This window comes from Rhinolophus hipposideros (assembly GCF_964194185.1).
Source record: "Rhinolophus hipposideros genome assembly, chromosome: 21".
In the NCBI taxonomy this organism is placed as follows: domain Eukaryota; kingdom Metazoa; phylum Chordata; class Mammalia; order Chiroptera; family Rhinolophidae; genus Rhinolophus; species Rhinolophus hipposideros.
Window position 1 is genome coordinate 43,605,506 of NC_138067.1, and position 24,489 is coordinate 43,629,994.

At 53.3% G+C, this 24,489-nt stretch overlaps 4 protein-coding genes across 5 annotated transcripts; 1 reads left to right on the forward strand and 3 right to left on the reverse strand.

The window, feature by feature from the left end:
• Positions 1 to 428: 428 nt before the first annotated feature.
• Positions 429 to 12,970, reverse strand: RASIP1 (Ras interacting protein 1). Of its 2 annotated transcripts, none has more exons than XM_081032234.1 (12): positions 12,837 to 12,970; positions 12,462 to 12,602; positions 11,199 to 11,884; positions 9,015 to 9,370; positions 5,800 to 6,453; positions 5,042 to 5,079; positions 4,663 to 4,814; positions 4,441 to 4,544; positions 2,951 to 3,194; positions 2,559 to 2,731; positions 1,428 to 1,575; positions 429 to 864 (listed from the first exon to the last, which is right to left on the reverse strand). In XM_081032234.1, the coding sequence occupies exons 2-12, from the start codon at positions 12,596 to 12,598 to the stop codon at positions 665 to 667; spliced, it is 2,892 nt and encodes a 963-aa protein (XP_080888360.1). In that variant the 5' UTR covers positions 12,599 to 12,602; positions 12,837 to 12,970; the 3' UTR covers positions 429 to 664. The 2 variants fall into 2 exon arrangements, with proteins under 2 accessions (XP_080888360.1, XP_080888359.1); XM_081032233.1 differs by having other exon boundaries at positions 4,441 to 4,556.
• Positions 12,971 to 13,237: 267 nt separating this feature from the next.
• Positions 13,238 to 16,987, reverse strand: IZUMO1 (izumo sperm-oocyte fusion 1; the record flags this gene model as incomplete). The annotated part of the gene is made up of 9 exons (XM_081032235.1): positions 16,350 to 16,987; positions 15,943 to 16,017; positions 15,476 to 15,562; positions 15,198 to 15,218; positions 14,815 to 14,895; positions 14,532 to 14,632; positions 14,118 to 14,271; positions 13,597 to 13,813; positions 13,238 to 13,361 (listed from the first exon to the last, which is right to left on the reverse strand). The coding sequence occupies exons 1-9, from the start codon at positions 16,582 to 16,584 to the stop codon at positions 13,238 to 13,240; spliced, it is 1,095 nt and encodes a 364-aa protein (XP_080888361.1). The 5' UTR covers positions 16,585 to 16,987.
• Positions 16,988 to 18,863: 1,876 nt separating this feature from the next.
• FUT1 (fucosyltransferase 1 (H blood group)) lies at positions 18,864 to 19,943 on the reverse strand (the record flags this gene model as incomplete). The annotated part of the gene is made up of 1 exon (XM_081031298.1): positions 18,864 to 19,943. One exon carries the CDS (start codon positions 19,941 to 19,943, stop codon positions 18,864 to 18,866), a length of 1,080 nt encoding a protein of 359 aa, XP_080887424.1.
• A 2,718-nt stretch (positions 19,944 to 22,661) lies between these two features.
• FGF21 (fibroblast growth factor 21) lies at positions 22,662 to 23,958 on the forward strand (the record flags this gene model as incomplete). The annotated part of the gene is made up of 3 exons (XM_081031440.1): positions 22,662 to 22,893; positions 22,977 to 23,080; positions 23,668 to 23,958. 3 exons carry the CDS (start codon positions 22,662 to 22,664, stop codon positions 23,956 to 23,958), a joined length of 627 nt encoding a protein of 208 aa, XP_080887566.1.
• Positions 23,959 to 24,489: the final 531 nt, after the last annotated feature.

Here is a 24,489-nt window from a genome sequence, read left to right on the forward strand (position 1 = left end):
CGGGACCTGGACTCCTGGGTCTGAAGGAGGAGTGGGTTGGGGGCCCAGACTTCTGGATGCTGGGAATAGAGACAAGAAGTGTTGGGACTCGGGCAGTGTGCCCGACAAGCAGGAAAGTCCAGAAAGGGGCTGGGAACCCAGACTTCTGCGTCTGAGGGAGGAGGGAACTGGAGTATGGACTTTTGGGATTATTACGAGAGGATGGCTGGTTCCCACTGGTAGGATTGAGTGCCTGATATTTGGCAGAGCAAGCTTAGAGCTCTGTCCTGAGATTCGTGGGACGCTCCAGTGCTCCTGGGTTGGATTATGCGCAAGAGGGCAAGCTGAGGCCGTGGCTATAAATACCTCCTTGGACTCGGCAGGAGCCCAACGTTCCAGACAAGGACCCTAGTGCTATATTCCGCAAAAAAATGATCATTACTAGCGCTCCCAGGCCTTAACCAGTGAGGCGTTGCCAATACCACTGATAACTTTATTGCTCCTGGCACTCAAAACCCAAGCCCATCTTCCCACGGTCCCAACCTCTACGAACCGAAAATTCAAACTCCCAGCATTCCACGCGGGGAAAGAACTACAATTCCCAGAAAGCTCTGCGCTCAGGCGGGCTCCCGTGAGTCGAAGCTGATAAAGTTTTAAGGTTCGCGCGCTCGTTTCCCATTTGTTTTCAAGGAGGCGTGACCACGGGAGGCCCGTGGCGGTGATTGGCTGGCAGTTCCTGTTGCTCAAGATCCCAGAGGAGACGGCGGAGCCTGCGCAGTTCACGGTGCAGGGCTTCGTCGGTCACGGGACCCGAGAGGCGGAGGCGCGAGCTGCCCAAGGGCAGGATAAGGGGAGGATGGGAGGAAAAGCTTTCGAAGATGTCCCCTATGAGACCAAAGAAGACGGAGTTAAATTCTGAAAGTGGGCGTTAGGCAGCATTGTCAGAGAGCTGAAGCGCAGAAGGAAGGAAAAACTTCAATCCCCAGCAACTCCTGGAGCGGGGGTCCACTCAAACGCGACTCTTGGAGTCCCCAAGCATCATGGGAGTTGTAGTTCAGGCTATGAAAGGCTACCGTTGCCTGGGAAACGGACGATATAGTTGGGTTCTTGAGTCCATGAAGAAGGAAGGGCTGGGAACTTAGTTTTACGGATTCCTTCGAGTGGAGGGGCCTGGAGGCAGGACTCCTAGATGACGGGGAGGGTAGTTGGTGGGGGGAAGAAGCTGTGAGCCTGAACTCCTAGGAAAAAAGAGGGAACTGGCGGTTTGAACTCTGGTATCCTGGGGGGGAAAAGGGGTTGAAGTTCAGCACTTAGGTCCTAGCGTAGGAGAGGGGTAGGGATCCAAAATCCTAAGTCAAAAGGAGGAAGCGGCTGGGCTATGGATTCCTACGTCCTGAGGACAGGAGAAAGCTGACAGCCCCAATGTCTCTGTCCCCATTTCTCCTTACCTGTGTCCACAGCATCTCGCTCTGTAGGGAGAGGGTCCCAAGCAGGCGGTGGTCCGCGGCCAGGACCCAGCTGGTAGTGGCTGAGCAAATGGTGGAGCTGAGCAGGGGTCAGTGTGGGGTGGTCAGTTCGTAGGCTGCTCCATGAAGCCTGGTGGGAAGATGAGGTGATAAGTCTTTGGTCATTATGGAGCAGCTGAGAAATCCTAAATGCAAGGCCCTCCATAAAGGGAGTGAATGTAGTGGTGTCTGCAATGTCTTTTGGGTACTGTGTAGCCTAGTTGTCACCAAAGTGATGGTAGAGAGGAGTGTGCTCTCAGCTTTATCCTTCAGAATAAATGAAGATAGGAGTAGAGTGGGGCAGAGAAGAAACAAAATTGGCCATTTATATTATTGAAGCTGATGATGTGTTCCTGGAGATTCATTATTCCACTGTGGCTACTTTTTGTATATGTTTGAAAATTTTCTACATCTAACCTAGCTGATATTAGAATCATCATTGTAGTTAAAATCAGAGATTCTTGACCCAGATTGCCTGGGTTCAAAAACTCCAGCCTGGTGACTTATTACCTCTGGCAAGTCACTGTGCCTCAGTTTCCTCATCTGTAAATTGGGGAGATTAAGAACTACCTACTAGGTATGAGGATTCAACATGGAAAGATTATAAAGTACTTAGAGCACTGCCTGGTGCTTATTACTAAATACTCTGTAAGTTTGACAAATAAATAAATCAAGTGACCTATCCTACCTAATTCTGTTTCCTTGTCTGAAAAAAAGAAATTGTCAATTAATAATCTACTTCATGAAGCTTAGTCAGCATTCAACTAGAAGTGCTACACAGTGTCTGGCATGTAGTTTATGTTCTATGAATGTTTTAACTATCACATTCCTTGGCCTCAGACCAGACTCCTTGAATCAGCATGTCTGAGGAAGGAGGCCCTGGAAACTACTATTAATAAGTCCCATTGGGATTCTGTTTAGACACTGTTGTTGTTGGTTTCCTTCTAGTTGCCAAGGCATCATCCCCACTGTCTGAAGTAGGACTGGGGACAACATGGAGTCCAAGGGAAGATCCAAAGGTAAGATGAATACAGAGGATGACTCAGGAGTCAGAAGTCAGGGGTCAGGAATCACCTTGAGCAGAGAGGTGCGGGGCACACAGAGCAGGTTCACAGCCATGGAGAGTTTCCGGAAGAACTCAGTGGCAATATCACCCAGCCCAGCACCCTGCAGCCAGTCCAAGACAAGGTCCAGGTTTGTTCGGATTTGAACAGCTCGAGACCATTGATAGAAAGGTCGGCCTTGACCTGTGGAGGAAGGGTAGTAGGAGCAATGAGTGCGTGGACTGTGCCTGGATGGACCCTGCACTGCTGCCCCCAGGCCCCTCCTATCCTTCAGCTTGGGATCTGGAGCTTGCTCTCCAGAGTTCCTAAAGGAGAGGCCTCTGCCTGTGGTGTGTCTGACTTCACGTGGGTCTCAGTGGCTCCTGTCTGTACCTCCCTGTTCCTTCCCAGTCTGAATCTCACCTCGTTCCATCAGCGAGTTGAGAAGGGATGCATTGGAGAAGAAGAACAAGTAGCCGAAAGTCTGAGACACAAGGTCTGGGTGCAGCTCGCACTGGCTGGTCAGTTCCAGGGCTGCCTGGAACACGCCCAGGGTAGGTCTCAACCCTGGAGGCATGGCCTCCAGCTCTGCACCAGGCCCCGGAAGCTCTGCCCCAGCTGTGAAAGGGTTACTATCCAGGAGAGCCGGCAGCGTTGAATACAGAGTCTAAGGAGATACAGAGATGCAAACAGGTGATCAGACTACAACTCCCAGAAGCTTCAGGGTGGTAGAGCATGAAGATCCAGGGGGTGGCTCCACTGAAGGTTTCTGGGAATTGTAGTCCATTCTACCTTCAACACCCTAAAGGTCTCCATGAGCAATTTCCTACTTTCCAGATGGGTTTCTAGCATTCATCAGGACTGGGATACCACAAGACAAGAAAGGCTTTCTGGGAGTTTCTTGGGTATTTTAAGACCTCCTCTGGTGCCTTACCGGACTTATAATTTCTCAACAGAGACAGCTCAAGGAGGACAAAGGATACAGAACAAAGAGGCCCCCTTCAGTCAAATAATTATTTATCCAGAATTCCCTAAGGAAAGAAGAAGAATGGAGAGTAAGGAAGTGGGAGTGGGGTGGCAGTTAGCCAGTGGAAAGTGAGATCAGGCCAAGGACAGGAAATGAGGTCAGAGGCAGAAAAGAAATAAAACTACATTTGGCAGGGGTGTGCAGGCAGTGAAGCCTTGGGGGAAGAAGCATAAATCAAGGCTCCCCGAGGAGCATGGCCTCTGTTCCAAAAGATCCCCTTTCATTTTGCACATAGGGAATCAGGCCCGCCATAAGCCAGAAACCCTGAGAATTTCAAGAAGCAATATTTAGATTAATGGTGATGATGCGGAACTGAGGCAGACGCAGGTTCAGTAGGAAGGGCACTCAATTGAGAAAAACATCTGTGGCTCAGAAAAGGGAGTGAATTCAGAGGTATAACAGGTGAAGTCAGCAAACGCAGGATTTGAGGCCTGATTAAAGAAGACCTTTAGTTTAAATGACAGTGCCTAGCACTATTTGATCTACCTATATCTGTATCTATGTACCTGTCTATCTATCTATCCATCTATCTATCTATCCATCTATCTATCTATCTATCTATCTATCTATCTATCTATCTATCTATCTATCTATCTATCTATCTGACTTATCAGTGACTGAAGAGTGGACTTAGGAAAAGGAAGCTTGAGAAAGTGATGATGGTGATACACACAGTTAGTGAGGCCAGACTGACAGGGAGAAGCCAGAAATACAGGAAATGATGTAGACTCAAACAGGAAGTAGTGTCAGAATAGCAAAATGGGAAGTGATGTCAGAGAAACAGGCAATCTTGTGAGGTTACATTGGAAGTGACATCAGAACAATGTAATGTAGTTCAAACAGGAAGTGATGTTATGCCAAACAGGAAGCAAGGGTCAAGGCCAACCTTGGTGAGGTAGTAGACAGACTGCTGGAAGGTGCACATGATGACCTCATCCAGGAGGGCCATGGCCTCGTCACATAATTCCAAGTCATTGCAGAGCTGTGGGTCTGAGGATAGGCCTGGGGGTGAGAGGGACAACCAGAGGCTGGCTGGCGGGAGCCCAGGTCCCCGGGTGCAGGGAATGGCATGGGGCTTAGACAGGCTTGAACCTGGGCCTGAGCTCACCCTCCTGATCAGCCTCCTTCTCCATCTCCAGCACCTTCTCCTGCACAAAGCTCAGCAGCTCTGTGGTGTTGGCCATCCACAGCATGAGTGGCCGCAGCTCCACGGACACAGCCTCAGGGGTCAACGGCACCTCGGGGACCCCCTCAGGGTGGCTGGGAAAGGAGGGAAGGACCTGTGATCCTTGCCCGACTCAACCATAATGTCCAAGATCTGGGTCTAATTGGGGATTGAGTCCAACCCCCCAGTTCATAGCTGGAATAATTGAGTCCCAAGGAAAAGCAGAAACTTGCACTAAGATATGCATGGAGTGAACATAGAACCGACTGCAAATCCCAACCCCTGTATTCCTCTAGACCCTTCTCCCCAGAATTCCTCTTACTTCTCAGGCTGACGGTCTCCAATTTCTTTAATCTTTTCCTGTGGAACAGTAAAATTAGAATCAAGGTGAGGGGAATCAGGGAGACAGGCCTATGGATTAATACCCTAGTTTTTCTAGAAGAACCTTTTTGACAGATTCTCCCCACCTTCAAATGGACTCTCTCAAGTTTCAGAATGGTCTCTCCTCTTATCTTTTAAAACACATATCCCTGTGATTATGAGTAGTCTGTCTTCTTCAGGTCCACTTCTGCTCAAACAGTTTCTTCTTACCTTCAAGAAACTTTCTAAATCTCTCTAATAGGCTTGAGCTTAGTTTGTAACTTCCCCCATGGCTTTTCCCAGGCACTTCCTTCTGAAGGTTCAATGGGTTTGTTCTCCCTGGCCTCCCAGAATTGTCTTGCCCACTACTACTCTAAGTTTCAGACCCAATGAGCTTCCTGCCTCACCTTTCACAACGGTCTCTTCCAACTTTTAATCCAATGGGATCTCTTCATTCCTCCCCCCATCTCCTAGAATGGTTTCTGCCATCCCACAGCTGCAAAGTACTGCCTTCTCTTCAAATACAGTGGATGAATCCATAACAGCCAGCTTCTCCTGGGGCCCCTTGCTTACTAGCCTAAGACCCTTCTGAGGTATCATGAGAAAGGTAATTTCGCCCCGTCCCAATTACGAAACTGAGGTGGAAGGTGGCGAAGGGAGGCTAAGGAAAGGACTTGGGGTGTCGTTAAATGAGGCTGGACAGTGGTTGGGGGCACTCACCCAGACAGCCTCTTTGATGAGCCGGGCCAGGCGGCCCAGCAGGCGCGGCAGGTGGCCCAGCTCCAGCTCCCGGGCTGAATGCTGCACGCATAGCGCTAGCAGAGTGGCTGGCCCGAGCGGTGGCAGGTCCCCAGCTCCCGCGGCTGCAGCGCGCACGATCTCACCCAGCAGTGCCTCTTCCTCCCGTGGCCGAAAGCGCAGGACAGGCTCGTGGCCATCCAGGTAGGCGGCCAGCGCCTCGCCGCGCTCCTGTAGGCCACGGCCGCACAAGCGGCAAGAGAAGGCCCAGCCGGGGCCCGGAGGCGTAGCTCCGGGGCGCGCAGGCAGCCATGGCGGCCTCGCCGGCCCGGAGCCCCCAGTACGGGGGTCCTTGTACATGAACAGGAAGTGCTCGCCCAGCCCCAGCAGGTCTCCCGGGTGCAGCTCGGCCTCCCGCAGTAGGAGGCACCCATTGTGCGTGACCGGGGCTCCCCGGGATGGGCGCACCATGGCCGGGGGCTCAGGGCCCGCGCGCACTGTGCAGTGACGTGGAAGGATGTCTGGGGCGTTGAGAAAGGTGTCCACATACGGGGCTGGAGACCCACTTCGGGCAGAGGAGTTCCCGCCCCGGCCGAACACGTGTTGCTCCCGCGTCATCACATACACCACGAAGTCCTGGAGGGAAAGGGAAGATGCACTAAGGATACTGCTCCACAATGAATGGACGCTTCCAAAGAGATCCCTTTCCCACCATCGACTCTCCCATCAACCACCTCCCATTGCATAAATACTTCCAAGGAGATCTCCTGGGATCCCAAAGGACTCACCAATTACCCCCATCTCCCAGGAGTGGACTCTTCAAAGACACTCCCTATAGTGGGCTGTCGGATAACACACATCCTGAAGACTGGATATTTATAACGAAACCCTTTTTTTGACATGGGTTCTACTATTCCCCTCCCTCAAAGAATGGATGCTTCCCAGGAGATCTTTCTTCAAGGGACTCTCTCATCTTCTCACCTCCTCTGAATGGACTCTTTCAAGGTAATCCTTTCCTACAGTGGCCTCTCCCACAACATCCAGTCCAGTGAATTGGTGCTTCTGATGACACCACACCCCCGTTACTAAAATGGACTGTCCCTTTGCCCTCCCCCTCAAAGAATGGACTTTTCCAAGGAAACCATTCTCCAAGCGACACTCCCATTTTCCTACCCAGGCCCTGCTTGCCCATCATTTCACCCCCATGATGGAGGCTTCCAAAGACTTTTCCCCTTACAAAAATAGTTTCTTTCAATAGTCTCAAAGCAAGGAATAGATACCTTTAAAGAGACTCCTCCTTTGAACAAAGATTTCTTTCATTTTCTCCACCTCATGAATGTACAGTTTGAAGGAGACCCTCTTTCTAAAATGGACTCTCATTTTTCCCCACTTCATGCTGGACTCACATCCAAGGAGACATAATCTTACAATGGATTAACTTATTACCCCCTCTCCCATGATGGAGGAATCCATAGATACTTGTCCTTTCATCAATGCTTGCTCTCAATATTTCTATCCCCAAAAAGGACATCTCCCAGGAGATCTCCATACAGTGGCACTTCTAGTAACCCCACGTTATAAACAGATGTTTTCAAGGAGACCCTTTTCTTATAATGGAGTGTCCCATTTCATCCACTAAATGAAGAGGTGCATTCCAGAAGACCCCTTCCTAAAAATGACTTCCCAGGTCCATTCTATAAAAATGGAAGAGCTCAGTCTCACCCCCTTCTTAAACTAGAACCTTCTGTTCTTGATCCATGTCTGAGAATAGTCATCCTGATATTCATAAATCCTCCTCTTTCACTGACTCTCCCATTACCTGTCCTTCACAGATGGATGTTTCCAAAGAGACCCCTTCCTACAATGGAATCACTCATCTGCCTCTAAAAAACAGACCTTTCCAGTCTGACTACCTTTGAAGGCAGAATCTCCCATTTTCTATCCTTGTCTGAAGAAATGGAATGATCCAAAAATATATGAACCCCCTTTCTAAAGTGGGCTTTCCTGTTCCTTAACCCGAGAAAGGATGCTTCCGTAGCACGTACAATGAACTCACAGGTGACTGCCACCTATGAATAGAGGAGTGCAAATAAATTCCTTTCTATAATAGTTTCACTTCTTACTCCTGTTCCCAAGAATGGACACTTCCAATAAAGCCTCTTTCTTACAAAGGAACTTCTGAACTTTATGCAAAAGAATGGATGTTTGTAATGTTTCCCCCTCTTCCCATAACAGATTGTCCTATAGTCCCGAAGTAGGTCCTTCCCAAAATAGACCCTCCTTTCTCCAACCTTGTCTGGAGGGGTGGGCTGTTAAAATATATGCAAATCACTTCCTACAATGAACTTGTTCATCCTGTTGCCCCAACAAAGGAACAAATTCTTCCATGAAAGCTCTTCACTGAATAGTCTTAACCTCTCCCCCATATACACAGCCAAGCCACCTACCCCAATTGGATCCCTCTCTGATAGTAAAAATGGGACTGTTCCGTAAGCTCCACCACCTTTTAGAGTGGGCTTTCCCATTGATCCCAACAGTACTTGTTGAGTTTGGCTATACTGCAAAGGTGAACAACATCATAAAGATTGTTCTAATAATCACCACACATTTCTATGATTGAAATAATTTCCCACTGACCCCCTGTTAATCCTTTCTCCTTCTCTGCTGCCTAACACTCAAACAAGTTCTATTGCCCCCCCAATACATGAAATAGAAGTACCAGTACCACCTACCCCATCAACAATGCTCAAATAGTTCCAATGTAAACCATCACCTTTAAAAAATGAATTAGTCCACTCCTCCACAGAAAATGTAGGCTTACCCTACATTTTAGATCCTAGGCATCAAATTATCTCCCTCTCCTAGAAGATAGACTCCCCCTCAAGAAATATTAATAGATGCTTTTAAGGAGATCTCCTTTATATAATAGGCTGTCCCATTCTCCCTTGAGGAAATCAGTTCCTCCAACTTTGAATGAAAAGAACCACCCCCTACTTGTCCCGCCAGTGGAATCTTTTTCAGTCATCTATACTCCACCACCCCTACTCTCCTCTCTGACAATCTCCTAACTTGCTGGGACCACACCTTCCATCTACCTGAGACTACAGCACCCAAGGAATTCTGGGAATTGTAGTTTTGTCTCCCTTTAACGGAGGGATGGGGCATAGGATTCTCTCCGTAGGAAAGGCTGCGCTTACCTGGGCATCCTGGTAGCCCTGGAGCAGCAGAAAATAGGGACGGTTGCTGGGGGCCTGGATGAGGCACTGGGTCAACTGATCAAAGTCACCAGGGTCTGCAGGTCCAATTTGGGCGTCCGCTGCCCCTGGGGCCATGCTAAGTGCCTGCTGCCTGCGTTCCTGCTGCCTCCGCCGCCGACCCTGTAGGCTGAGCTCTGACACACTGCGACGCAGGGACAGGTTTTCCGAGCGCTCCTTGCCTGCCGACCCAGCCGGGGTCCCTGCCCCTGCCCCTGGGCCAGGGCTGGCCAACGCAGCCCCACCGGATGCTGCCCGGGAACGGTTCTTCTGTGGCCGCCACAAGGCGGGGCCCGTGCCTACAGAGAGAGATGGAAAGCGATGAGTTTGAGACTGGAAAGAGACATAGGGAGAGACAGACTCAGAGAGCTGGAGGTTATTAAGAGACAAAGAATTTGCTACAGAGCAGTGGGCTGCTTCTCACATTTAGGTTTTGGCATATACTGTTTCCTATGTCTAGAACACACTTTCCACCCGACTCCTACCCATCTTGCAGTTTTCGGCTCAAAAATTCATTCGTTCTTTCCATTTAGTATTTTTTCAAGCACCTAGAAGAAGAAAAGAAGTCCTTTTCTTCATTACCCATTAAAACATTCTAATTAAGCCTAGGCTTTCAAAGGTGTAGGCTTTATTTCTTGCCAGAGGAATTATGTCTTTGAATTTCCAGAGCTTATTTAAAGAAAATCTTCAGGCAGCTGATGAGTCACTGAGCATCATTAAAAGCAGTCAGATAGGTTCTGATCTTCCTGTCATGACGAAACAAACTGTTGTGAAGGTCAGATCTCTGTCCTGAAAGGTGTCAAAGGTTGGCACTAATGCTGGGCAATGTTCTAGTCACTAGGATATTCGCAGTGAACAGACATGACCCTGCCCCCAGGGAAACAAACCATCTCCTGAACACCCTTCACTGATAGTCCAAGTTGAAGCAGACAAAGGCACCCCTGGGCCCTCTGGGCCTTGTCTGGGCCCAGCACAGACCTGGCACATGGTAGGTGCCTAGTGGAAATAAGCAGAAGGAGTGAACTGATGTGTTTCTCACTAGGCTGTGAAATCTAGGAGAGAGGGAACTTCACCTGTCAGTGTCCCACTGTATTCCCCCTAGAACCTTAAATAATGTATGGCCAAAGAATGATTTCTGAAGAAGAAAAAAAGACAATGATGGTTATAATTACCATTCTTTGTTAAGCAACTGCTATGTGCCAAGCACTGCGCTAAAACTCTTTATAAAAGTTATCTCATTGAATCTTCACCTAGCATTTTGCTGAGTTTAACTGGCTAAGAACGGATTGGAATCCCAGCCTGAGTTCCAAGCCACACAACTCTATCTCCCAAAAGGAGACTCAGAAAGAGAAAAGCGGTTACAGGTCTCCCTGAGCAGCCCCTGGCCCTGTAAGCCAGGCACCATCCCTGCCAGGCTTGCTATTTCACCAGTGGCGCCACCTCCTGTTCGAGGTCCGGTCTTCTCAAAGACCAGGCCAACAGATAAGCATAACTTTCTCTGGCCTCTACAAATACTTCTTCATTTCCTAAGTGCCACCCTCAAGCCCCCCCTAATCAAACTTCGCAGCCAGCTCATCTTTGACCCACCCGCTCCAAGACCCGCCCCTCTGAGGCTCTGTCCATTCTTAGGCTTTGATCTAGCAGCCAGTTTCTTCGCTCTTCAGGTCCCTCCCCCGTCTAGTTTTCATCGTCTGAACCTCACCAACTTCAATGTACTGCTCTGAGAGGGCCTCTGCCACAGGGACTCGCGCCACCAGACAGCCTCCCTGCCAAACACTTCTTACTCCAGGCTACTCTATTCTGCAGGCCTGGTCCTAGCATCGTAGGACCTGCCCATCGGCTCTGCACGTAACCCAAAAGCTTGGTCCTCTGGCCTAGCCCACCTGGTAGACCTTGGTGCGGCCCTAGCTCCGCCCCCGACTTGACCCGGTGCTATAGGTCCCGCCCAGTCCCACCCAGCTGCCTCCGCCTCCACCCCGCGATCTCCTTCAGCCCCGCAGGCCCCACCTCGCCCTGGCCCCGCCCCCAAGCTCCAGCTCAGCCCTCCCGCTGGCCCCGCCCCAGGGCCGGCCCCGCCCCGTCCCGTCCCTCAGGTTCCGTCTTGCAGAGTCGCGCCCCCCGGCTCACCTTCGCCGTCGGAAGCCCCGAAGGCCTCCTGCTCCAGGCGGCGCGCTTCCTCGCGGCCGCGCAACTCGAAACGCCGCGCCCAGCCAGGCCGCGCTCGCCACAGCTCTTGCACCAGCAGCGGGCGCTCAGAGTCGCCCAGCACACGCAGGTGCTCCGCCCGCCACTCGCTGTTGCCTGCGCCTCCTGCCGCTGGCCGGCCCAGCGCGTCGCACAGCGCAAAGGCGTCCACGCAACTGCTCTCGCCCGGGCCGCTGCCGGGACTCCCCGCTAGCCCATAGCGCTCCAGCGCCTCGGCCACCAGCTCGCGTGCAGTGGAGCGCGCCGTGGCCAGCACGCTCTTGTAGTTGGCTCCCGACGCCAGCCCCGCACCAAAGATCTTGAGGACCCCCGGGGGCGCTGTGGCGCGGGACGCTAGTGGGGGTTCGGGGGCCACGCCCGCCGCCAGGTCAGGCAGCTTCTTCTCGCTGGCCCAGCGCTGCGCGGCCCCCGGAGTCCCGGGGCCTCCAGCGCCGCCAGATCCTGTGGCCCCCATTCCCGAGCCCCGAAAGAGCTGGGAGATGCGCTTGGCGCGGCTCCCTGAGGCTCCGCCGGCCGCCTTGACTGCGCCCACTCGTCGCAGCTCCACGTGCGGCGGAGGCGGGGGCAACGGCTCGCTGCTGCGGCTCCCCGTGTCTGAAGACGAAGACCTGGGAGCCCGCCGGAGAGCGGAGACGTGGGAGAGACCCAGGAAGAGATGTAGAGGCGGGGGAGGGAAGGAGGGAGGTGGGCAAAGACCCACATGGGTAGGTGGGAAACAGAGACCGGGAGACGAGGGATAGACACCCATTGAGAGGGGGAGATAGAAACCCACAGGAGGATGAGAAACGCAGAGTGTACGGAGAAGGGGGAGTGGGCAGAGGCCAGAGGCAAGGAGAGATAAATTAATTAATTAAATAAATAAACGAATAAATAAAGGCAAATCCCACAGAAGGAAATTCCAAGAAATGAGCAGGGAGGGGAGGAAGGAAGGTGAATCAAACTCCTGCTACTTCTGGGTCCCTATTTCCGTTTCTATGGGCCTAAGCCCATCTCCAGGCCCAGCACTTCTCCCCCCCCCCCCCCCCCCCCCGCCTGGCTCGGTATCTTTGTGGCCCACTGCGTCCTCCCAGCTGCCAGCTCACTTTGCCCATTCAGGGGTCCAGTGCAGTAATTGGGTCATAAACAGGAACAGATGGGAGGCAGGTGGGGCAGGGACAGGAGAGTCGCGAGGAGGTGGGTACTCACTTCACAGAGGCAGCGCTGGGCCACCGCCGTCCCAGCTTGGCCAGCTGCTTCCTGGGAGAATTGATCCACAGGCCCACCGGGAGATGGAGCTTCCCAAAGCGGGGGCTTCCGCCCTCCTTCCGTTCACCAGATAGCATGGCCCTAAGGGATGGTGGGTAAAGCCCCGACTCCTGAGGCTCTGAGTGGTGGGAATGGGCTGGAGGGGGTCTGGACTCCAGTCAGAGGAAGGAGGCAGCTGGGGCTCAGACTCCTGAGTGTGGGTAGAAGGGAGGGATAAAAGCCTGGACTCCTGGGTACTGGGATGGGAGGTGGCTGGGAACTGACTCCTGGGTCTGAGGGAGAAGGGGTGTGGACTCCTGGGTCCCCGGCTCTTACCCTGCTTTGGGTCCCAGCAGCACCTGGGGGCCCTGGCTCCGTTGGCCTGGGTTGGTTCCTGACCCCACTGCTCCTGTTCAGCCTTTCCTCTGCCCCAGCTCCCAGCACTGGGTGGGGGACAGGAAAAGGCAAGAGGAAACCCGGCAGGAAGAGCGGGGAGGGGGCGTCCTGTGAGGGGAGCTGGGCCTGGGGGAGGAGATCTGGGTAGGGCTGGCCCTGCCCCACTCCTTGATTCTGGAATTATATTTCAGTAGTTGTTCCCTGCCAGGACCCAGGGGGCCCAGTTCCCAGTCCCTGCTCCCTTAGACAAGAGACCAACCCCAGACCTCTGCTCTTGGGGGAACCAAAAGTTAGATCAGTCTGGAGGAATGAGTCAGATACTTAGACAACCAAATAAATCTTTATTGGCTCCTTGATTCTGTAGCCTTTTCCTCTGGAACCTGGGAGCTCTGTGCAGCTTCACTGTCAGTGCCCAAGCAGGATTTTATGGAGTCCATGACCTTCTCAGACCGACAGCAAAGTATCCTGGGGGAGGGTGGGGTGCAAATACAAAACCAGAAAAGGTCCCAGACTCCCTATATTTGATCTTATTCTAGCAATTATCCAAGCTTTATCCTCCTAGGTAATCCCTACCCTGTTTTTTTAAGCCCCATCCCCAATAGAAGTCCAGCTCTCAAGGTGCCGAAGCTCCCAGACACCCCTCTGTATTGGAAGCCCCGCCCCTCATTCCAAGCTCTGCCTTCTTCAGTGGGCAGCTCACGTGGTGGCAATGCCGGCCATCAGCACCACAGAGACCCAGATCAGCAGCCCGACCAGGCGGCCTTTCAGTGTATTCTCTGCCGTTGGAGACTGTGATGACGGAGACTGGAGGGTTGTAGATGACTTGGTGACACTCCAAATCATCTCACTCGGGGCCACCTCATCCTGGTTTGGGATGTTTGAGGACGGTATCTCCTCCGTGATTCTTTTGGGCAACACTGATAGAGGAGGAGGGAAGAACAGTCCTGGGAAGGCATGAAGGTCCCGCCAAGGCAAACCCTCCCCTCACCAATTTGCCCCAAGCCCTGCAGGAGATAATCACGCGCCTCCAGCCTCCAATTGTGTGTAGCGGGGAACAAACCCAGAGGGGAACCCTGCAGCTGTGGCCAGAGGCCACACCCAGGTCAGGAAACCTGAAAACCCCTCAGGAAGTTATGCCCCCATAGGCCACGCCCCTGAAGCGGACCACCCCCAACCCCAGGACCCTGAAACCCATACTTCTTTCAACTCCCCAGCCCTGACCTGTGACATGAAAACGGATGACCGTGGCTGGGCTGGATTGCACGGTGTCCAGCTGGCAGCGATAGGTGCCTGCATCCAGTGGGTCTACCATGATCTTGGTCAGGGTAGGCTCTTTCCCCTTGGACACCAAGGTCTCAGACTTGTTCCTCCAAACCTAGACCCAAGCTCAAGGGGTCACAGAGGCCTGGGGAGTTCAGGGGTTGGGGGAGTACAGGGGTAAGAAGATCACGGGGCCTCAATGGGAGATGGGAGTCCTGAGTGTACTGGTCAGGGCGTAGGGTCACAGGGTGAGTGGGAGCCAAATCTGGTAGGTCATGGGTCATGCGGATTGTGGGTGCAGGCCTGTGGATACAGGGTTCACACAGGCCTGATGGACTTGGAGGTTCAAGGGTTACAGGAGTTGGAGGGCCCCACCCTGTAAAAGCTGTAATCTGTCAGGCCTTGAGAGGCATGATGCCAGTTGAGCTCACAATCCAGGATCATGTCTTCCATTTCATGGACCTTGACTTTGCGCTCTGGGGATAGGGGGTTACTGTAGGAAGCCCCTTGGGTTCTTGGCCTTCCCCCAACTTCCGTCTGCTAGGTTGGCCCCTCCTTTTCTCATCTGCTGGCTCTAGTCTCCGCCCTCTCTAGACTCAGTCACTCCTCTGGCTCCGCCCCTCTTGCACCAACCCCTCCTGCTGGACCCGGCTCTCACCCCCGCAATCCAAGGACTTCCGACAAGCGTGAACCTGTTTCTTGCAGTTACTGCACCAGATCAGCGTCTGCAACATCATACCTGAAGGGGCAGGGTCAAGGTGGTATTCGCCCACTAGCAGGCGGGGCTAAAAGGAGAGGGCAGGGCCAAGGGCGGGGCGGGAATAGAGCACAGTCTTGTAGGAAGCGGAATCTAACCAGTGCAAAAGAATGAGCTGCGCTCGCCAAGAAGGCTTTGGATGCAGGAGGAACACTGGAGACCTAGGAACCTCCCAGACGCGGAGAATGAAGAAACACCAAGACCCAAAAGGGGGAGGAGAAAGGCTAGGTATTCACGGGGCAAGGATGAGGGAGAGAGAACCAGCTCCCATGATCCGAACTCACCACATTCGTTGGGACAAAAATCTGCCTCCGCAGAAAGAAAAAAATGAGGATCAGATTTTTAAGTTAAAAAGGAGGAGGGAGGGGGTAAAGGAAGAGGCTGGGGCTGGAACTCCTGGCTTTGAGGGAGGAAGGACCAGGGGGCCTGGACCCCTGGCTCTGAGTGGGGAGAAGGTTGGGAGAGCTGAGGGACTGGACTTGAGAAGAAAGGGGCTGGGGACAGGGACTCCCGGCCTGTGGAAGGAGGGGGACTGGGGTCCAGGACTCCCATCTTCCCTCACCCTCTTTTTGGAAGTGAGCAGCATATCTGGCAAAGGTATCCTTTTGCAGGTGCAACATCCAGAATAGCTCTTTCACGAAGAGCTCACCTAGGAAGAAGCAGGATGAAACAAAGTGGTCCCCTCCCCCACTTCCAAGTGCGAAGTACAGGAAGTTTGCCTCAGTCTGCCGCTCCGGTATTCCGCTTTTGAGCCTTCTCAGGGAAGGACAGTGAAACTGAAAGGACCACCTAACATAATGGCTAAGCAACAAATGGGTTGAGGTCACTGTTATGGTCTCCATTTTAGAGGTGAGGAAGCTGCAAAATCCCTCGCTCAAGGCCACACAGCTAGGAAGTGGCAATGCCAGAATTTTAACCTAAGCAGTCTGGCTCCAAAACTCAGTATGTGACCCCCACACCAAGCATTACCGGCAGCAATCACTTCCCTGGGATTCTGAAGCCCCTCCCATGTCCCCTCCGTGCATTTACCTTTTACTTCACTATCCGTGATGCGTTTCAGATCCTTTAGCAAGCTCCAGGATGCCTTCTCCAGTGTGGGCTCATCTATGGGGAGAGATAGAACGCTAGGTTCCAGTATTGTCTCATTGACTCACCTAGTCTTAGAAACTACAATGCCCATGGGTACGGATAGGTCTGGTTAAGGGATTACCCTCCCGTTGCTTTCTGGGAGTTGTAGTTTTATTAAAATTGCAGGCTAGGGCGATGGGAACACAATATTTCCTAGGCCCGGGAACCCCGAAATCTGTACCACAACCTGTTCCATTCCCGAACACAGGAGACTCTGCCTGCAGCCTTTCCTCCCCTACCCCCAGCAATCCTAGCCCCAGAACCCTCTTTTCCCAGGACCGGGGGTCCGGGCTCCACCTTGCCCTCACCGACGACCCCCAGATAGGAATCCTCGTCAAACGGCAGTTCCTTGAAATCCTGCAAGGCCTGCTTTACCCTTTTCATCAAGTTTTTGTGGTGCTCGGCCCCCAGGTGGCCAGGCAGGTAATCCGTCTCCAAGGAGTTTAGCGCTTCCACGATTTTTGTATCACACAGGACACAAGTCCGGGCAGGAAGCAGGCAGTTGGCCAGCGCCGCTACCAGGAGGGGAAGCCGCGGCCCCATTGCGGCCAGAACCCCTGGAAGAGTCCTCTCACCCCAAACCGAGAGGAAGCGAGGGTTAAACGGAGAGATGCCCTTCCCGAGACTAATGGACCCTAAATTTACAGGGCGCACACTTCTTGTTAGGAAACCGAGGAATCCCGTTGCACCCTCGACAACTGCTGCCCGACCGTCTCTCCAGGGTGATGTACCCTCGAACACTAGGGTTCGCTGAAGAGCCGAGTCCGGCTTCTGAGGGCTTTAAGAGAGGAGGACCGAGCCACGTCCTTCCACTCTGATATTTTCCCACTACTAAAATTAAGGGTTTTGTTGGGGGTAAGGTTTGTAATAGAGAGCATTTGACTGCGGTTAGAGTCACGGTTCGCCCCTATCTACAAGGAACTCCCACAGCCTCCACCATATAGCTTCCCACGTAGAACCCCTAATTCCCAAAAGATAGTCCGTGGGGGCTTCCCTGGCTCCGCCCAGAAGTCCAATTCTGAGTCCGATTGGATCGCAACAAAGGGAGGCCCCGCCCACTCCTCCTTGATGTCACAGAAGCAGCCGCCTTTTCAGACCGGAAGTTTCCCAGCATCTACTGAGGTGGAAGTATCCTGTCTTCTTTGGCTTTCCAGAATCGAGGAATGAAATTCTGCCCTTCAGCTTCCTCCTCTCCCTGGGCCCCAGGACCCAGGCTTCCGGTTAGATGCCCAGGACCCTTTGGAAAGACAGTGATCGAGCCACGAAGACGCGCGAAGTGGCCCTTCCCAGCCCTAGGACTACGATTCCCAGAAGACCCCGGGGTCTCCGTAGCTGATTACCGCAACCAACCCCATACCTTTATGGGAAATGTAGTTCAACAGTTATACTCTGTGCACACTTCCTCCCCAACCTTCTCTTCCAGCCTGTGGGGCTGCACGTCAAGAATCCAAAGGAAATCGGTCTGGGGCCGATACTGAGAGTCCGGAGAAAGGAACTACGGCTCAGAGACCACAAATCCCACAACAAGAGGCGGCCAAATCTGAAGAGGGACAATACCCTAAGATATGAGTTCTGAACTATTCCCCCTACTCATTCACTCACTCACATAGTCATGCACACAAGACTCAAAAAAAAAAAAAAAGAAAGAAAGAAAAAGAAAAGAAAGAAACAAAAAGAAAAAGGAAAAAAGCCTACAGAGACAGGAGTTGGTGATGTAGACTTTTAATCCATACGTCCCTCTCTCACTATGGCAGCTGAGTAGGGAAAGTTTTCCAAAACTCCCTGAGAAGACTAAAAAAGAGGCTTAGATTCTTAGACAATTCTGCAATAAAAGGTCTACCTTCACCCCCTTCAAAAAGCATCAAGGGGTTCCTGAAATCTGAGTCAAGAATCCCATCCTCCTTGGCCAGACCTTGACCAAGGGTGCTCCTGCTTGGGTTTGAGGCCTGTCTGCATACCTTGGGATCTTTCCATCCCTCATTTGCCCAAAGCCAGATTTAGCAGACAGACCATGGTTGGCAAGGGGCGCAATACTGGTGGCTTTCTACAAGCCCACAGGGCATGTTTATGTTGATTGACCTCCAGAAAAATCCATCCCATCAACCCCAGCAGCCAAAAGTCTTTGTGTGTTTTTATCAGGGGCTGAGAGGATGGATAGAATTTCACTCTTCTCACAAACTGTCCCAGCTATACATAGTTTATCTTCCATCAATCTTTCTGGCAGTGGTGAGGTATTGAACTTCTGGTTGTACCTTCATTCAATTTTTCACCAAAGTTATCTGGAATTCCAGAACCCTCTCCCCTCTGCAAGGGCCCTGCAGGGTTCTTCACAGGCATTAGAACTGGCCCCCCTCTAGAACAAATTCTTATCTAGAACCACTCCAGAAACAGGAGAGTTGATGAGTGCTTGCTCTAGAACATCCATGAGTTGCTTCAGTCCTGAGGACTGAGGAAAGGAGAAACATCTTTTCTAGAAAAGACCAGAATGATCAACACTAAAGAGGGGAGTTCCTGGTTCCTGGGTGGGCAGCCATCTAAAAGTACTCTGGATATAGGCTTGGAACTACAGCTGGACACTGTGCCTTGCAGAACTGTCATGAGTCTCCCCAGACATTGCCAATCATCAGGAAAATGTCTTCTGCTGGTTCTAGAATGTTCAGGCAGTTGCAGGAAGCTCTGAGCCAATTAGAACCACTCTAGAAATGGGTGCCCACCTGCTGCCAGACCACCACAAGCCTCTCCAGAAGCTGCTAGGATTCTGGAGATGCACGGTGCTGGCCCTAGATTGATCAGGCTATTCCAGAAAGACTCCTTGGCAGTTTCTAGAGTGGAGACAAGTCTGCATTAATGCCCACCCACTCCGGCAGGAAGGCAGCCTCTGGCTTAAAGATCCTGAGAAAGTTGGAGTCAGGCAGGGTGAAGTTGGCCAGGTAGACAGTGTCTCCACCGGCCAGGTAGGCGGCCCAGAAGCCAAAAGTGCCAATAGTCATAATGGTGTGGTTGCACTGTGTGAGCAACGCAAAGTCCTTCTCGGGTGACTCCTCCTGCCCATCACCAGCAAAGATCACATCCCCCTGGGAGGTGTTGATGTTTTCCCGGCACCACCCCATGCCATTGCTGGTGACCACAAAGATGGGGGCATCATACCGTGCCCGAAACCAGTCCGTGGCCTGCTGGAGGTAGACGCCATCGCCCACCACACCCTTCCAGCGTTGGGGCATAACCTCCAGGTAGTCCCCACGGCGCACGTGGACACCCACGAAAGTGCGCGGGAGGACCCCAGTACCCGGCAGGCGGAGCTGTCTCAGGAAACCTTGGGCCTTTTCCCGAAGGTGGTCATGCAGGGTGAACTCACTCCGGATCTGTTCCCGGAGATGGTGGAAGAAGGTCCAGGAGGAGGGGAAGCCAGTGAGCTTCAGCAAAGGGTTCTTCAAGTGGGCATACTCCTCTGACATCCAGTCGTGCAGCTGCAACTTCCGCCAAGGCGTGTGGCTGTCCACCTCGGGCGCCAGCACAGGCAGGGTGATGCGGAACATGGGGGCCAAGGCAGCATGCATGTCCGGCAGGATAAAGGCCCGGCGGCCATTGAGCTGAGCCAGGGCAAGCAGAGTGGCGTACTGCCCCATCTGATTACCCAAGCGGCCCGCTGGGGAGATAGTCCAGGTGCCTGGCAGGGAGGCAGGGTTCTTGGGACAGGAAGAGGAGCTGTTGGGGCTCATCGGTGTGCCTGACAGGCAGAAGATGGCCACAGGATTTGTCAGCAGGTGTCGGTCTGCAAATAGGGCAGATAGGTCCAGGCCGTTGTGAAAGAGGTCTTGAGAGATGTGGAAAAATAAGACTGATGAAAGAACACACAGTAGGAGGAAGGTCAGGCAGAGATGAAGTCGGCTGAGGGCCCACATGGCTGCAGGGGATAAAAAGAGAATTAGCAGAAACTCAGAGCTGGAGGGCCCTCAGCCTCTCTTCCCTCAGACCCAGGAGTCCAGGGAGCAGGGGCTTGATGGAACGAAGGAACTGAGAGTTTGGACTCCGGGTCTGAGGGTAGAGCAACTAGAGACTTGGAATTTTGGGGGGTGGGGTGGGCAGGGATGGGAGATGGTGAAAATTGCTGAATTCCAAGATAGCAGTGGTCCAGGGTCCATAACCTTGTCCCCCTATCTTTCAATCTCACGCTCCCCGCCTGTAAGGCCTACTGAAGTTGGGCTGTGTCCCACCAACTCCTTTCTCAGGTGTATTTGTGTGTAAGAGGCAGTCGACCAGAGGTGACAAGCGACAGGTCAAGTAGAACATGAGAAGTTGGAGGCCCAGGACTGATAACTGATCTTGATTCCTGGAGGAGCAGGAGTTGGGAGTGGGGTGGGGTGGGGTGGGGGTGGAGGAGACTCCTGGGACTGAAGACGCGATTGCTGGATTTGGGGTATCCGCACGCAGTTCCCACTAACCTGAGTTTCTGAAGGGTGGCAATACACAGTATGACAGAGAGCGCCGTCCCCAAGATCAGTTCACATCCGGTCGCCACGGAACCGTGGACTCCAAGTTCCCCAAACCCGCAGCCCTTCCCTCCACGCCGCCTCCGGGGACTGGCGGCGAGGGCTCTGCGACGAAGGAGAGTGGGCGCGGTCGCGGGCTCCCACCCCCTGTCCCTCCGCAGCCAGGAGACACCTCGGAAGCGGAGCCCCGCCCCTTCCCTGGGGACCCGACCAGGGCCCCGGGCTAGGGTGGTAGCCCTCGCGCCCAACCCTCTCCAGACCCGGAGACGCGCCCCCCTCGCGCCCCTCCTCCCAGGCACTGGCCAGAGCGAGGGCTCCGCCCCCGGCATCCCACCTGGCCACCTAGGAGCAGCGTCATCCGTCTGTGGACGTGGGGACCGAGCTCCCATGCACTGCTGGGTCCCGGCGTTCCTGTCCGTCAGCCTCTCCCTCTTCCCCTCCGGTGCCTGGTTTACCACCTGCCTGGTGTAGTTGTGCGTCGAGCCCCTCCACGCCCCAACCGCTGGAGTGGGGCCAGAAACCCGGCCCCGGCGGGGAAGGCGATCCTCCGTGCGGACTAAGTCCTCCGGGTGGGAGTGGAAAACCTGTTTGCCAGGCTGCTCCCGGGGTGGATGGCAAGCCTCCTCCAGTTCTCAGGGCCGCCCATCAGGGGCCCTGACCCCCCACCCTGTTCACCTGAGTCGAGGCCCCCAGACTCCTTTGCGGGAGATTCTAGGTCTGGAGCCTAATTGCTGCTTTCTAGAAGGGCACGTCCGGGAGGCAGCATCTCCCGAGGAAGGGAACGGGAAGAGTCCATCATCTTTGCCTGTCGCAGAGGCCAGAGTCCCCGGCGGGAAGGCTTCTGCCTCGCAGAGCTGAAGCTGTTTGTCTTTTTGAAGGCTCCTTCCCTCCTCAACCACCCTGGCCTGAGCAGTCTGACCATTGTCATTCAATGAATCAAAGACTCTGGAATTTGACTTGACTCCCATTTGGCTCTAATTTTTTCAGGCCCAGGGCTGGGGTTTGGGAATCCTCAGATTGAGAAATCTAGGCCTCCAGTGTCTTCCTCCTTCAGAACCAGTGTCCCATCTCTGCACCCTTAGGTTCTAGGAAATTGTCCACCCCTCATTCCCTTTGGGTCTTGGATGTAACTTTCCCTTCCTGAGCCTAGCTCACCTGCCAACTCTGAGTCAGAGACTCTCCAGTCCCCACCCCCAGGTTGTTCTGAGAGCTTTTGTCTGGGATTGGGGTGGTAGCTTCTCTTGTGAAAGACACAAGATTGCATCAGAGAAGAGGAGGTGGTCAGGACATTTGATGTACTAAGCGGCGTCTGGGCCGGGTTTGGTGAGGTTGAGATTGGAGATGGCTCCCAGCCAGGTGAGAGGCTTCCAGATCAGGACACCTGTGTTCCTGTGAAGGACACTTTGGTCATGTGGCACTTGCTGCTTTCCTGATGATCCAAAAACTTCAGTGTGTGACCCCCAGAAACCTAGCAATTCAGGTGGGATGCAGAAATTCCAGTTATGGGACAAAATTTGCATCAGTCTTCAAGGGAGGTGGGAGGTTTTATAGGCCCCCAGTGCCTCCTCCATAAGTCCCAGGAGTCAAGCCCCAGTCCCTCCTCCCTCAGACCCAGGAGTCAAGCCCCAGTCCCTCCTCCCTCAGACCCAGGAGTCAAGCCCCAGTCCCTCCTCCCTCAGACCCAGGAGTCAAGCCCCAGTCCCTCCTCTCTCAGACCCAGGAGTCCTGGCCCCCGGCCCCTCCTCCCTCAGACCCAGGAGTCCTGGCCCCCGGCCCCTCCTCCCTCAGACCCAGGAGTCCAGGCCCACAGCTGGAAGGACCCCCTGATTGCATCATCTGTTCAGACTGACCTGGCCACGGTGGAATCCTTGTTCCTGCCAAATGGGTCAAATATCATGGGTCAGGCATGGGGAAAATGATTGGGTGGTTTTGTCTGGATATAAATTCAAAGCTTCTGCATGTATCCCAAGGGACTTGGGTGTCCTGTCGGCTGGGAATCCACATGCATTCAGGCTACCTGAGCAGTCATCTGTAAATCTGCTCTCCTGGACAAGCAGGCTCTGAAATAGAATCTAAACCATTCAGCTCTTCAGACTCCAGACCTCAGACCTCGTCTGACGTGAGCCATTGATGGGCTCAGCCAAGGCCAGTTTCCAGCACCTGGGATGGTGGGTGCTTGTGCTTGCTCTCTTGCTGGGAGCCTGCCAGGCACACCCCATCCCAGACTCCAGCCCTGTCCTCCAATTTGGGGGCCAAGTCCGGCAACGGTACCTCTATACAGACGACGCCCAGGAGACAGAGGCGCACCTGGAGATCAGGGCTGATGGCACAGTGGTGGGGACTGCCCCTCAGAGCCCCGAAAGTGAGTACAAGGCAAGATCTGGTCCTGAGAGAGGAGGGACTGGGAAAAGGCCCTCTGAGTCCCTGATCACTTTCTCCCTTCAGGTCTCTTGGAGCTTAAAGCCCTGAAGCCAGGTGTAATTCAAATCTTGGGAGTCAAGACATCCAGGTTCCTGTGCCAGGGGCCAGATGGGACACTGTATGGATCGGTGAGTTTCCAGGACACCCTTCCTCCCACTCTATCCTTCCTCCCATCATCTTCATCATCTCGAGTACCACGTCTGCCACCCGTGGCCTGGGTCAGGCTTGGTTCTGGGCTTTCTGCATGGCCCAACCTCTCCACAACCTGTGGAGCTGGGGCCTGTTGATTCTAATGTTTGCAAATAGGGGAAACAGGCTCAGTCAAGGACACCACTGGCTCCAATCACAAAGCCTGTGAATGGCAGAATGGCCTCAGAGACAGAGTCCTGTGTCTCGTAACTCTTGCTGACCCCAAGGGTTTCTACATGTCTGGCTAATGCTCTGGGAACCCATGGCCTGTACAGTGACCATGACCTTTGGTAGCCAGCTTGGTAGCCTGCTTGGCCTCGGCGAGCCTTGACTGGTCCTTGGGCTGGAATGTTCCTTTTTGTGAAGTGGGGGCAGGAAGGTGAACCTTACAGGACTTCCCAGGGGTAAAGGAGGAGTCAGCTTTTATTATTTTGTGTCCTAGAGGATGGGGTGGGAGGCCTGGACCCCTGGGTCCTGCCATGGGAAGGTGTGGAGGTGTCTCTGATCTCTGTTCTTGTCCCCTCAGCTGTACTTTGACCTCGTGGCCTGCAGCTTCCGGGAGCTGCTTCTTGAGGATGGGTACAACATTTACCAGTCTGAGGCCCGAGGCCTCCCACTGCGCCTGATCTCCCACAACTCCCCATCTTGGGACCTGGACCCCTGGGGACCCACCCGATTCCTGCCACTGCCAGGCCAGCCCAGAGAGCCCCCAGAACCTCCAAGGGTCCTGGCCCCGGAACCTCCCGATGTGGGCTCCTCAGATCCCTTGAGCATGGTGTGGCCTTTGCAGGGCCGAAGCCCCAGCTACACTTCCTGAAGCCACGGGCTATATTATTGGGTCTCCTCTTTATTTATTGGGTTATTTATCTTATTTATTTTTCTTACTTGGAATAATAAAGAATCTGAGAGGATGATCAGAGTGAGCATATGTGTGTTTGAGGGAAGTAATGAAATCTGCTTCCCTGTCTCCCATTGACCCTCCAAAATCCCCATGACCCCTCATTGCCATAAGTCTATGGAAAGATCCCAGCTTTCCCCTGGGCCTCAGTTTTCTGCTTCAATAATGTATCCCCAGGGACTGTGAGTATACCTGCCCTCTGACAGGACAGTACTTATCCCTACCCACTCCACCCCCACTCTCCTGTTAGTGTTGTGGAACTATTTCTCAGAGGTACCTCAATAACAAGGGATTGTTTTTAATGACTGCAGGCGCACAGCCTCATGGGAGATGTAGTTTTCTGAGTTCATTTAGCATTAGGAATGGGAAAACATTTTAGTCCTCAGGGCTGGGGCAAGGACTCTTGGATCCTGAGAATGTTACTGTTGCTAGAATGGCACTCTTGAATAC